General features: G+C 38.5%; 1 protein-coding gene across 12 annotated transcripts in view; it reads right to left on the bottom strand.

The window, feature by feature from the left end:
• Chl1 (cell adhesion molecule L1 like) overlaps positions 1-14,180 on the bottom strand; it is a 195,654-nt gene that overhangs the window by 37,478 nt on the left and 143,996 nt on the right. For all 12 annotated transcript variants that reach the window (XM_034511674.2, XM_034511675.2, XM_034511672.2 and 9 more), the window contains 2 exons: positions 11,389-11,573; positions 4,957-5,088 (listed from right to left, as the gene is read on the bottom strand). In XM_034511674.2, coding sequence (XP_034367565.1) covers positions 4,957-5,088; positions 11,389-11,573 — 317 coding nt within the window. The remainder of the gene's footprint in view (positions 1-4,956; positions 5,089-11,388; positions 11,574-14,180) is intronic.

Genomic DNA, 14,180 nt, shown 5'->3' with positions numbered 1-14,180 from the left:
TATCAGCTACCTCTTTAGAATTAACAGGACGGATAGGCATTCTAAGTTCTTTATGGCTGATAAAGAACTGATAAAGGACACTAGGAGGGATTGAGTTACTGATTTCATCCTTTATCCCTCCCTATACCATCATACAGACCTTAAGGGTGGCAGAGCTAACCTTATCATCCCTGTGTGCTGCCTGGCATCACAGGTAAACAAGAGGTGCTTCAAATCAACATAGCATCGCAAAAGAAGAATTAAGACCGCATCATCCTGTGTCTATGAAAAACAACTAGGCCGTATTCAGCTCTTGTTCTGGGAAAGGGTATGGAAATTGAACAATGCACTTTACACTGTCAAAAGAGAATTTGTAAGGAGCCATCTATGATAGGCTAACACTAGCAGGTGGCCTTCCTGGAGGTGACCCACTGTTTTTGCATGTTCTGGAATGGGTGAACTCAATGGCAAGGTTTCAAAGAAACTTCATCTCAGGATTACTTCTTGCAGCTGATATGTCTTTCCTGTCATTATAAAATTAATACAACAAAGCTTGGGCACCCAGGCATTGTTATATTATAATTTTATAGCCCACATTATTAATCAGATTTCCTGCAGGTCAACATAAAGATGAACTTTCATGAATTAATGCTGTTTGAATGAATTAATGGTTCCATAGAATTCCTGATTTTATTCAAATGATTTTAGGAAGAATGTTTTGAGAGGTGGTCTTAGTTGTTTGGCCAGAAAGATGTAACAAAGTTAAAATCAAGAATACAATGTGCCTACTCCTCATAATAGTAAATAAAGGCTGTATTATAAGACATAGAGTGTGTTTTCATAATCAGGCTAAAAAGAGAAATACACTTGGGACAAATTTGTGTTCAAGGAAAAACATTTATGTCCAAGAATGAAGCCACAAGTATGCAAGGCTCTATAAAACATATTGCTTTGAACTTATAATGAGCATATTAGAATGAAACACTGCTTTGAACTTGTTATCAACATCCTCGGTGACTCTCATTCTATGTAACAGTTTATCTCTGAGTTCATTTTCTAAAGAGCTTTTTTTTTCCCCTAAGAAAGTATATAAAGGCCAGAGAAAAGAAATAAAGTTGTTTGTTGAATGTTTTGGCTTGAGGAGCTCTGCCCCAACTATCCATCCATCCATCCATCCATCCATCCATCCATCCACGCATGCATGCATCCGTTCATGCATGCATCCATCCAAATGTCTATGTCTGTTTGTCTGTACATAAGTGGAGGAATATGTGTAGGTATGTAGGTATGCATGAATACTTGCAGAGTGTATGAGACAGGTGGTTGGGCCCAACAAAATGTGTTGTGACTGTGTTAATGTGTGAATGAGGGTGTGAATGTAAATGTATGTATGAATGTATATGTGTCAGTGCATATTTGCCTGTAAAAAGCACATTAATTCTTTTCCTTTCCATTCTCTTTGGTTCATAAAGAGTTAAGCAGCCAGGCCAGTGATGGACTTCTGGCTGTCTGGCCAGAGAAGGCAGCACTAGCAATAAATCCTTTATCTAATCACCAGCTGTTAGCAGCAAGTGTCACTAGATCTAGAGGCCTGCAGCTTCTGGCTGTAACTTCTCGGAGTAACTTAAAGTCAAGATAGGAATAAATTATTAGAGAAAGCAACCCTACTCTCTCTCTCATCATTAAGTCTTGCCCCACTGAAACTCTTCACAGAGTACCCAGTCTAGAGCTAGGATCCTGACAGGAATTGTTCTAAAGTCTCAAGAAAACGTAACGTTTAATAGATATCTACCAAAATACGCTAGTCCTGACATAATCTCACAGTTCTTCCTAGATGCTTCTCTTTCGTAAGTTCAATGAAAATAAGACAATTTGGTGTGAGAACCTTATACTCAAATTTGCTCTTTTTTTCTATGCTCCATTCTAGACCTGAATTTACTTGTGCCATAATTCCAGTGAGCCTCTGCGAAGTGAAGAGTAGAAAGATCTGCTTTTCCAAGGCGCTCGCAGGAATACTGCATGCCATCTCAGAGAAGGTTATATGCATAATCAACCTCTGTATTCAGTTTTATTGAATTTTGAAATAAGATTCATAAAGAATATGATTTTTTAAAAAAATGTGTCTAATGAGATTTTAAATTCTCTGTTAGCCAAACCGTCATCACACAGTGGCCTGTGGCAAGTAATAGAAAACATGCTGTGCTCAGGAGCTGTACAAACTGCAAGGCTTGTTCTCCACCAGCCTGGGCTTCAGTCCTTCCTAGGTTACTGGCGAATACAGCTATTCCCGTATCATCCACCAACAAACCTATTGGCTCGACTTTAAATATCCACACTACCTGACCATTATGACAACATGTCTAGTACAAGGACTTGTTGCCTTTCAGCCACCTTTTTGCAGTTATAGAGTTAGAAGCTGCATTCAAGGACCAGAAACTTCTTTTAACACATAAATTACAAGAGTTGGGGAGATAGTTCAGTATTAAAGCACTTGCAGGGCATGTGGGGGGAACCGTGGTTCAAATTCTAGTACTTGAACAAACAAACAAACCATAACATTCCTCACTCAAACTCTTCTATCAAAACCCTGTATGATTGCCCATGTGTCATCATTAAAATTCCAAGATTCTAATCAGGCCTTGTCATTGTCTATGCTCTGATCCTCTCATCTACTGAGTGATATCACCAGCTGATTCATGTCCTTCTTTGTGCCCCTTCCTCATACCTCTTCCTCCTGCCCTGAGCTTCAGCCAATCAGATCTGTTTTCTTTTACTTTTTCTCCAGATGTACACATCTGGGGTGTCTTTTCATGTACCCTTCTCTCCACTCCTAAAGCACTTCCAAACTGCTGATGGCAGCCGACTTCCTTATGGGTTTCATCTCTCAAAGTATGCATTTTTATAACTGTAAATCTACCTTGCATCTTGAACTTTACAGGTCCTTGGTGCCTGCCTACTTCTTACGTATGAATATCTCACAACATGACCCTTTCCAAATATATGTCTTCTTTTGGCATTTTGTAACTCACTGAATCCAATTTGCGCTGTCTGTATGTACCTGGATAGGGCTTATCCGTTGAAGCATGGCAGCCTGCCACCTGCCATATACCAAAAGAAACATGTCATCTCTCCTCAAGCATCCATCAAATACCAATAACTCCTCATCTAGAGGTGGTACCTCATAAATCTCCCACACCCACCAATGCTGGAGTTTTGATGGACAGCTCTTAAGCACTTAAAATACATGCTGTGAGTTCGGGTGATATGGGTGCAACGGCTACTTCCTGTCCAAAGGACAGCCGTTCATAGTGCTCCTCCTATTCCATAGCTCTTAATGTTGTCTCAGCTCTCTCCTCTGTAATATTCCCTGAACTTCCATAAAGGACATAGATGTCCCATTTAGGGTTGAGGACGCATCGTCAGTTACTCTCTCCACTTTGTCCAGTTATAGGGTTCTATATTAACCACTGTCCACTGCAAACAGAAACTTCTCTGACCAAGCCAGAGAACATCTCTAATCTGGAAGGTTCATAAGGGTTCATAAGAGCCCATCCTTAAGGCACTTCAGTATCAGGTCAGTGATCCAAGTAGCAGGGCTCGAACGCCTCACCCTCCTGTATCCACCTCCCATGATTGCAGCTTCATACCAGATCCTGTGCAAAGCATTCTCGGAATGGTGTTTTTCTCAGGCCACATAACAAACCCACAAGTCACAGCTGTTCTCATCTTCGTTTTGCTTATGAAAAAGCAAGTTTTAAGAGGCTCCTCCGTTACATCCTCAGTCCCACATCTAGCCAATGTTAGGATGGCCATGCAAACACCGGCAGCGTGGCTCCAGAGTTCATAAACCATCAAAGAACTCTACAGATAAATTATGACCTTAGGTAACAGACTAATTAATCTCCTTCAAACACTACCAACTATCACTGCTTCCATCCTGCAGCTTGGAAAACTGAAGTTAAGATGTTCCAGTGACCAGCTCGAGGCCACACAACTGGGAAGAGTTGCAGCCCAGGGATGACTTCGGTTTGTGAACCACAAGGAGACATGGCTAATATGGGGAACCAGAACAAAGAAGTCAATAGGTACCCCACACCTGTACTTAATAGTTTTTTTTCTTTATGGAGCTACTTAAGCAGAGCATAACATTACACAGGTTCTATCCTCCTGCCTGAACAAATATCTTCAGAATAGCCTCAGCTCTGGGTACAAATGAAAAGCTATGGGGTTTGGGGACTGGTGCAGTGAGCAAACTGGCCTGGTCCATTTTTTTTCCCATGGCCAACCAACGTGGATAAGACTCAAGGGGATTTTCTCGTGTTTTCAACAGCAGCCCGAGAGCTATTGTGTAATGTATAGTTCTGGGCATCACACGTGTCCTGGCCACAACAATGAGGTAAAGTGTGACCAACAAATATTCGGGGCAGAGGCGGAGACAAGGAGCAAGAATGTTAGACGGGTGCAAGAAATATCAACTTCTAACTTATGCTTTCATCTATTGGGTGACTCTATCATTCCTTTTCAAGGGTGGGAGCAATGGTTAGTTTGTACTAATCCTAGTCCTAATTTAGTCATTAGGTCACTTACTTTATTACACAAATAAGTACATGTAACATAATACATATACATCATATACATATACACATATATACATATATATAATTAAATTAGCGCATATATATACATATATATGTATATGCGCTAATTTATATATATATATAAATTAATAATAATAAATTAAATTAAATAATAATATATATATATACTATTCATGTCTCTTCCACTGTGTTGGTTGTCTTCAATCAAATTGCCCATAAGGAAGCATGTAATAATTTTCTGCCAATGTATTACGTTAACGCAGCCCAGCCCATCTACTTCATAGATCACCAAACTGTCTGATTGTATGCTTTCACATTCAATAGCTGAACTCCCTACCATGCCACTCTCAGGTCTTTTGTTAGGTTGTTTTTAACTCACTTTCAATTGGTAAGCCATTAACTCTCCATTTGATTGTGGGTTGAGGGTCTCCTTCTGCTTCACACAACAAGATGCCATTGCTTCCCGTGCTGTACACGGCACTCTGAGGTTTCTTTTTCCAGCTTGGAGGCTCTGAAGACAAAACAAAGACATTTCCAGAACGCATCTGCACAGCAAAAGATCCAACCAGTGTAACAGGCCTGCATTTCTACCATACACCAGCAGAGGGCAGACACTACAAAGAATTCCATAGCAGCTCCTGTGGTTAGGTGCTACAAAGCAACATGGGTGAATTTGTGTGTGTGTGTGTGTGTGTGTGTGTGTGTGTGTGTGTGTGCGCGCGCGCGCGCGCGCGCGTGTGCATGTGTGTGTGTTACATTACACTCTGAACTTGTATATAAATCAGCATACTAAAAATATACAGCTGCCTTAGCTATATACATTTCTCTTATTGAAACATGAGGGAGGGCTCAGCAGATGGTAACTCATTTAGGGCTGGCTACTGTTTCTACTCAAGCTGCAGCGAAGTAGCTGAGAATGTGGATGTACAGGAAATAGATTGAGAGAGCTTTTTAAATAACGGTAAAATTTGTAAAACCCTGTTTCTTGATTATTGACTCTAGCATTTACATATCGTATGTATAGCAATTTACATAACTTATCAACTTTGAAAACATCATTTGCAAGAGATATTCTGCTTGCAAAGGGGCAGAAAGGGAACCTGAGAACATTTGACTTTTATCTTTGGAAACAAAGCAGAAAAACCAGGAACAAATGATCTTCATCTTTTGATGCATAAAACTTCAAAAGTGTAGCTCTAAAATCGAATCTCAGAACAGAGCAAGACAAGTGTTTTCATTGGAAACCTTACTGTCACATCCGGTCACCATCAGAGTAGCACTATGACAACAGTGACTATAGGACCAGAAGTGAGCATGAATATTATTATTGTTGTTGTTGGTTTCCAGGATGTATAGCTATATACCACTTTCTTGGATAGAGAACAGAAGAAGGCATCAGATCTCTTGTTTGGGGTTACAGAGAGTTGTGAGCTACCATGTAGATGCTGTGAACTAAACCAAGGCCCTTGAAAATAGCAGCCAGTGCTCTTTCTTCAACTACTGAGCCATTTCTCCAGACCCATGCGCATAGTTGATAACTAATCCCAGAAATGGCTTAATAAAATTTTAAAGTAGTAATTCCCACCAACTTTAGCTTGCTCATTTCCCCCTCCCCAAAAACTATGGATTTCCGTGTTGATTTAAAAAGGAAACTTTTAAAAAATGTGTACCTGTATAAAACGAAAATATCTTTTAGATGGTTTTAGTAAAAAAAAAAAAAAAGAAAGAAAGGGGATTACATGGGAAAAATAAATTTATTAAAAGGTAAGAGAAAACATACAGACAAGTAATTCTGGCAAGTCTATGTGTGTGCAAGATACATACCTTTAGAATTTCCCAACAGGGTGCGGGGTCAATTGTTAATTTTCATGTTAAACGTCTGTGTTTATAATAGATTGTTCTAAAAATATTGAGTCCCTTAGCATAAAGTACAATGGTCTAAATTGGAAACTGAATTACATTTTAAAGAGGAAGACTGCCTACGTGACATCGTATTTTTAAAGATTTATTTAGTTTATGTGTCAGGCATAGGTATATTGTTGGTTACCTGTTCAACATGTGTGTTGGGAACCGAACATAGGTCCTCCGGAAGAGCATCACGTGCTCCTAACCACTGAGACATCTCTCTATGCTCTTCTCTTTAAAATTTTTTTATCAGTTTTTTTTTAATGCAGCCACCACAACAAAATTCAACATGTGCAAGTTACAGGGGGAAAGCCCCATGACTATGTGAACCATAATGATTAGTGTAGAAACTAAGACTGTTCCTTTCCAAGCATGTAGAACTAAAGATCCTGTAATGAAAATATTATTTCATTCCCCCTGTATTATAAAAATCAATTTTCCAATCCCTATCTTCAGTCTGCAAATTTCATTAACCTTTGCTATTAATATATCGTTGCCCACATATATTAAAAAGAGATTATTGTGAGAAACAAATGAAGGGGTGAGGTATTGCTTCATCTAGCCTTTGACCTTATGGAAATAATACTGTGCTTTAGAGCATTCATCTAATCTTTTTCAGGGTCATCAGAGAAAGAATCCTCATTCCCTGTTCTTGCCACTCCATGGATCTCAGAAAAAAGCCTCTGGGGAAACAATAGAGACATGCCAAGCTCTGGAAGAAGTCCTCATGAACTGGCATCTTGTGCACAGTAATGATAACTAGGAATCAAGGTCAGTTCAGCAGTTCAGTTGAGTCTCTGCATTTCCTCCTCCCCTCCCCCGTATCTATCAACTGACATAGGAAGTTTCAAACATTTGGTAGTTGGTAGCAGTTATTCCTATACATTAGCGTGACCCTTCTTCATAAGTTTTAAAAGCACTTCCACATTCATGGAGATGTTTCTGTCCTTTCTCCCCCTTAAACTTCCGGTTCTGAACAGATGTAGACATTGTCATGAAACTTGAAGGAGATTTAAAACTTGGCTAAATGCAGTTCAGGGTGAGACTCTCACTCTTGACTTCACTAATTAACTCTTTAGTAGCTCAATCTTGAAGTCAGCACAGAGTCCTTAGAATGGTGATCTCTAGAGAGGTAGGGTTGAAGCTTGCTGTCTTGTTTCTTCCTGGCTCCAAATGTCTCCAAATAGATGTATAGGGTGGGGCTTTTAAGTAGAACTTAGTAAATGCCTATAGACTTCAGTGGAATAGACATAAGAAAAAATAAAACCTAAGACATCTTGGATGGGAAATAATGCTCCCTGTCTGGTCATTCAGTCTCCCACAACACTGATTTAATGAACATATAATTTATTTGGCTGCTACTTGGTTCACAAAGACCTTGTCATGAGCCCAAGAACATGAGCTTGATGTGAGACTCAGGGTGGCTGAGATGCAGGGCCAGAGTATTAGCAGAAGTTTCCCAAAGCTCACATCACGCAACTATGTGATGGGTAATTTCTAGTCAAGGGGTTAGAGAAGAGACCAAAGATAAAGAAAGATGAGTAAACCTGAAAACGCAGGGGAAGAAACCATGGGGCCCCACTCATTTCTCCATCCACATGCCTGAGACATGTGGTAGCTGACAATAGATGCTTCCACTAAAACTTCACCCAGTTAGTCACAATAAGAAAAAAAATAAGATAAGTTAAATGTATAATGTCTAAAGTGGATGTGTCAAAGCATGAATCCTGACAACATTATAAGTAAGCTAAAAATGTTTACTATGAGACTAAAAACCAAACAAAACAGCAAATTTGGTACCTATGAGAGATGTAACACAGTGAACATTTTTAGTAATTTTTTTATCACAGAGGTCTACTTAATATTTATATTCTTGATTTTTATGGAACAACATCTCATGTACATTGGGCAGGCTTCCGCTTCCTACATAGCTTAAGATGATCATGAAGTGTTGATCCTCCTGCCTCCACCTTTCAAGTGCTCAGAATTCAAGAATGCACTATCAGGCCCACTTTATCTGGTGCTGGGGATTGAACCAAGGACCTTGTGCACATTAGGTTAGCATTCTACCAACTTCTTGGGAATGAGTTTATTAATCCAAAATAAGGTATTCATACTATGAGGGATGGGATTGAGTTTCAGCATGTGGCATTTAGATACTGCAGGGTACTCAGGGTAATATTAAAAATTGCATAGGTGTGCAAAAATGATTCATATTATATTTCTGAAATTGAACAGCCTAAAATGATTCCAAAGTGGGCAACATAAAAATTGATGGTGGGGCATTTTTTTTCATCATTTACTTATTACTTTAAGTATTACTGATAGACTGATGTCTGGAATTATCTTTTATGTGACATTCTTATGTATTATTATTATTATTATTATTATTATTATTATTATTATTACCATCATTATCATTATTTGAGTCTGTCCATACCATGATGCACCTGTGGCAGACAATTTTAGAGAATCAGTTCTCTCCTTTTATTTTAATGTAGATTCTAAAGATATAATTCAGGTTGCTAAAAGCCCTTTTTGCCACTGGGCCATTTCACTGATCCTTAGTTGTTACTGTATATATAATAATCCATAGAGAAGGTTGCCAGAAATTACAGTAGCATCTAATGATGATATCACCTGTTATTTTCATAAAAAATATAGTATTTGAGTTGCAATCCGATTGCATGTTTAGGCTATTTTAACTTAACATATAAGTTGATGGAACTTGAGTTTCAGAATAGAGAAGAAAAATGACAGACAGGATAGGGTACAAACTATGCTTGTGCACATATGATATTTTCACAATGGACTAGATCAGAATACATGAGAGAACCGTTCTTCTGCCACATGACAGTCCTGATTTAATTTGGGCTTCTAAATAAAATAATGAAAATGAAGAGGAAAATACAAGGAGACAAAGAAAATGTAATAAAGACAACCTCCCATCTCCTGATAATTAGTGATGTTTATAACTACTGCTTTCAACCTTTAGGGGGAAAAACACGTCTTGATGATGCACAACTCTCCCCATGCACGTGTGAGGAGAAGCTGAAACATGCTTCTGAATGTATGTTTACTGTTTTCTCACAAAAGTGGAATGATTCAATATTCTTCATAAAAATAATATTTACATCTCAGACCCACGAATAACTATTTTACAAATCATGCAGATAATTTGTTCAGGAAACCTATATCCCTTTGGAATCTTACCATCAACATTTAAGTTGCATAATTAATTTTACTGGTATAATATTTTCTGCAACACTTGCAATTCTTTTTGAAAGCTTTGGTCTTAATAGTCAGGAAAACCGAGGCCAGATTGTTAAAATATTCAGCTACCGTAGCAACACAGCAGCCATCTGGAAGGATTTTCTAACAGTCAGCAACTCAGAGTAGAAGCGGCTAATAATTATGTATGTCTGGTTCGAGTGTGTGTGTGTGTGTGTGTGTGTGTGTGTGTGTGTGTACTTGAGAGGAACCAGGGGCTAGGGAAAATATCTCCATCAAAAAATGTAGCCAAATTATAGACAAGTGTCAAATAATGTCTAAAATTATAGACGCATCTTTCGAACTTCTTCTCTAAATGTCTGTTTGAATAACATTGTCAGAGGAATCTATGATTATTGATAGATCTTGATGTTAATGTCTAACACTATGTTCTCTTCTTTAAAGGTTTGCTTTGTGTTGATCCAAACAAAACAAATTCTTCCTTTTAAATTTTCTTATTCTCTCCTTAACTAAGAGACTAGTATAGAAAGGGTTGAGAAATTGTGTTAGTCCAGAGACTTGATGCAGTCAATTATTGGAAAATTTACTTGTGAGCAAACTTTGTGTCTGGGGCTCTTTTCTTTTCCACTAATTAAAACAAAAAGCCACCACGGAGAGGCTTCTTGAACAAACTGAAGTTTTGAAAGAGAACCTTTAAATATTTGTCAGAATATTAATGGAGACCATACAGCTCTAATTCATGAACTGGCAGCCTGGGAGAGATGATCCTCCTTCATAGGTAAGCCACCACAGCATAAGTACAAAGGTCCAAGATAGTGACTATTTCATTTATCTTATTGACACAGTCACTTCAAACCCCGAGAGAAAGCCTAGTTGTGACTAGATCCTCAGAAAGGAGTCTGTGTCAATCAAATTTACAGCAAGATCAAGCAACCTCAACTCCAGCACTGTAGCCACGGCCTGGATATCCGATAACTGTGCTACTACTCATGAGCATAATGTCATCATCACCACATTTTTTAATTAGAAAAAAAATGGCAGAAAATCTCAGTTGATCAAAAGAGTTCAGTTTTTTTATGGGCAGAAGATGAAAGTAATATGTTTTGGTACTATTTGATAAAAAGAATATTAGTGTTTGTACTATATGGTCTCTTCGTATTTCACTCTCAGTGATATATTGAATACTTGGGTACAGAACAAAAAAGGCTAGAATGAGGAATTATGTAAGACAATTCATCTGACTCTGCAGAAGCTCAGTGATAAGATTAGCAAGCACTCCCAACCCCCTTCCAGGATCCTTGTAATAATGTTTGATTTCATGAACGTGACCTTATTTATGAGCATCATGTGTGCATTATAATAAAATTATTTCGTGCAATAAAACCTTACAGGAGGCTAGGTTTAATGACCGTTTAAGCTGGCCATGGAAGTGGTGTATGCTAAGTCCCTTACGTGAGCTCTCTTCTTGGCATTTATGCCTTCCATATGGTTTGGGGAGATAAATTATGAGACTGATTGACTAAGTATAGTGTTACTCAGTGCCCACACTACAACTAAATCTCCAAACTAATGATCAGCTTTGACATGCGCATTGTTGAGGCAAAGGTCTGTGATGGTACGCACTTATTTTTCTCTTGGAAGTAGAAAATTAAATCCTAATAAGAGGCATACATACCTTCTACTATGATCTGAAAATCATGACTATCTGTCCCCAACAAATTATTGGCTGTGCATCGATAATTTCCTCTGTCGTGGTAGGAGATGTTTTCTATCTTCAGTGTCTTTTTATGAGGTTCAACTGTTGCTCTTCCCTCAGGTAATTCACTACCCAGTTTGCTCCACTCGATCTGTGGAGTTGGTCTGCAAGAAATAGAATATAATGAATGCACAGTAAATAAATATCAATTATAAGTAATCTCTCATGGCACACCTATTATCATGCTGAGTTTATATATGCACAAAGTTTTGTCAGCCTTACCAGTGGACACACATGCTTAAGCATCAAGTTTAAACAAGTATGTTTCATCATAAGCTCTTTCAATGGTCTACTCCCAAGGAAGCTTGTCCTTTTCATGAAGTAGGCTAAGTCCACATGAGGGCTGAATCCATGAAGCTGTATACAAAATGGATAACTGACATCCAGAGAAATAATATTACAAGGTATTTGTCAAGCGTGAAAATTTCCCCGTGGTCAGAGATCAACAGCTCCTTTCCCTGTTTGACTTTCAACAACATGGCACAGTAGCCAGCAGTGGCAGGCAACAATTTCCCCTTGAATCCTAATGAAGCCAATTTTGGCTAAAGTGGCTGAGGAGTGGAGCCAAGTGCGTGGGCTGGATGGAGGAGCAGCTCTTTCATTCTAGGGCAGCTTGGATTGCCCAGCACAGACCTTGCTTTCCTGCTCTGAGGGGAAGAGAGGCAAGGAGACAAGAACCTGGAATCTTCCTAACTCCAGAGCATTAGGGAGATATAGGTTCACAAGATCAAAACAAACAAAAGCAAAACAAAAGACAAGGATAACCTTGTCACATGCCTTAAAATGAGGGAAAACAGAATATAGGGCCAATGTGTGAGGAAATATTCCTTCTCATAAAATTGGGGGTGGAAAAGTGACATCCTATGACTACTGTGACTTCATAGTGTTGCTGATAAACAACTATAAGTGGCGGACAACTTGATTTTTCTCCTCCTACAAGATTGGGAAGCACACAGTTCCAGTATTTACCATATTTCTGGTTTTTAGTCACTACTTGGAGAATGCTTTAAGGGTGACATAGACTACTGTTATCATTTTTCACTATCAAATCTGATACTCCAAGAAGCTAAGTAAATAAGACTTATCAGATTCAAATTTACATTGTTTTCTTAATTCTATTTGATTCTACATTTCATAAGAGTCCATCCTTCTTAGCTGTTTAGACTTATGCTTGTGGTCAAACTTTCCATTGGGCACCAAGTCAATAATATTTTTCTAAATTTATTATTATTTTGTGATTATCAATATTTTGTCTGCATGTATGTATATGCACCCCATACATGTCTGATGACCATGGGGCCAGAAGAAGGCCTTGGATCCCCTAGAACTAAAGTTTCAGATAGCAATGAACCATCATGTGCATGCTAGGAATCAAATCAGGTCATCTACAAGTGATCTTAATCACTGAACTATTTTATCGGCCCAGCCTCAATAATTAAATTAGTGTCCCAAATTGTTTGTTTCCATTATTTCAAATTACTCGCTCACACTGAAAATGAACAAAATAACTCAGTTATTGGGAAACAATTATATTGGAGGTAAATATAAAGTTCTTTTTACAAACATTTGCTATTTTTTCTCAAGGCCAAAGGGATTAACCTCAAAGATTTGTAACAAGAACCTGCTTTTTGGCCAAGCCCAGCGCACATGGCAGACATCCTTCAGAAATGGTCACTGAAGACAGACAAACAAGTACGAGAGCATATTGATTAGCTGTTGAACTTTAAAGAGCATGACACCATGCAGTAGTTGGAATCCAAATCTCCTACCTGCTTGTCTTTTAGACCATCTGTCAAAATGGCGATTTGCCAAGTGACAGGCTGCCCTGGGCCTCAGTTCCTCCCACACAGATTTTCATGAATCTGTGCTTCAGCAATGCAAGCATCCCAGTTTCCTGAATTTCTTTTTTTACTTCTGTTCTTGAAAGAAATCATTTGTCTAACACTCTTCACTTCTTATAAACAAAGTAAATGATTTCAATCAGATTAACACAACATCACAAGTAGGGATGGTTTACTCAGCTAGGTTAGTATCTCTTATATTGAGGACAGTTCTGTTTTGTTTGCTTCTTTGCTTTATTTTTACAGAGCACTTAACAATCATGGGTTGATGAGAAAATGAGTTCTTTCATGATCTTTGTTTTCATAACTTCAAATATCTGTTTCAGTTCTTATGTGGATAACTTTTCTTCTGATTCTTGGTGAAAAAGGTAGGATGCATAGACAGCATATATCCATAAATTCATAATGAGTCTGCTTTCATTTCTCACAGAGTGCATGTGAATTATTAAAACAGCACGTTCTCACTGTCGATAAGATGGCAGGGATGTGAATACATTTCTTGTCTAATGAGAGTCAAAATATCACTTAACTCTTCCTCATTTCCAGGGAATCTATAAGCACTAAGCTTTCCAAAAATGAGTATGTCTCTGGAAGCTTCCCTGACTTAACTAATAGTATCAACATAAGCCTCTCTCTCTCTCTCTCTCTCTCTCTCTCTCTCTCTCTCTCTCTCTGTGTGTGTGTGTGTGTGTGTGTGTGTGTGTTATGTGTGCCAGTGTTTGTATATGTGTACAAATCAGAGGAGGACATCTGTGTCTTGTGTTCTGCTTCCTCACTTGCTACTCATCTCTTCACCCCACACATCCCGATCCACTGCTAGGGTTACAGGTTTGCATCCTGTCTGACATTTTAGGTGAGTGCTGAAAATTC

Source organism: Arvicanthis niloticus, chromosome 9 (assembly GCF_011762505.2).
Source record: "Arvicanthis niloticus isolate mArvNil1 chromosome 9, mArvNil1.pat.X, whole genome shotgun sequence".
In the NCBI taxonomy this organism is placed as follows: domain Eukaryota; kingdom Metazoa; phylum Chordata; class Mammalia; order Rodentia; family Muridae; genus Arvicanthis; species Arvicanthis niloticus.
The sequence above is the reverse complement of the archived record's forward strand: the minus strand, read 5'-3'. Positions and strand labels throughout refer to the sequence as shown.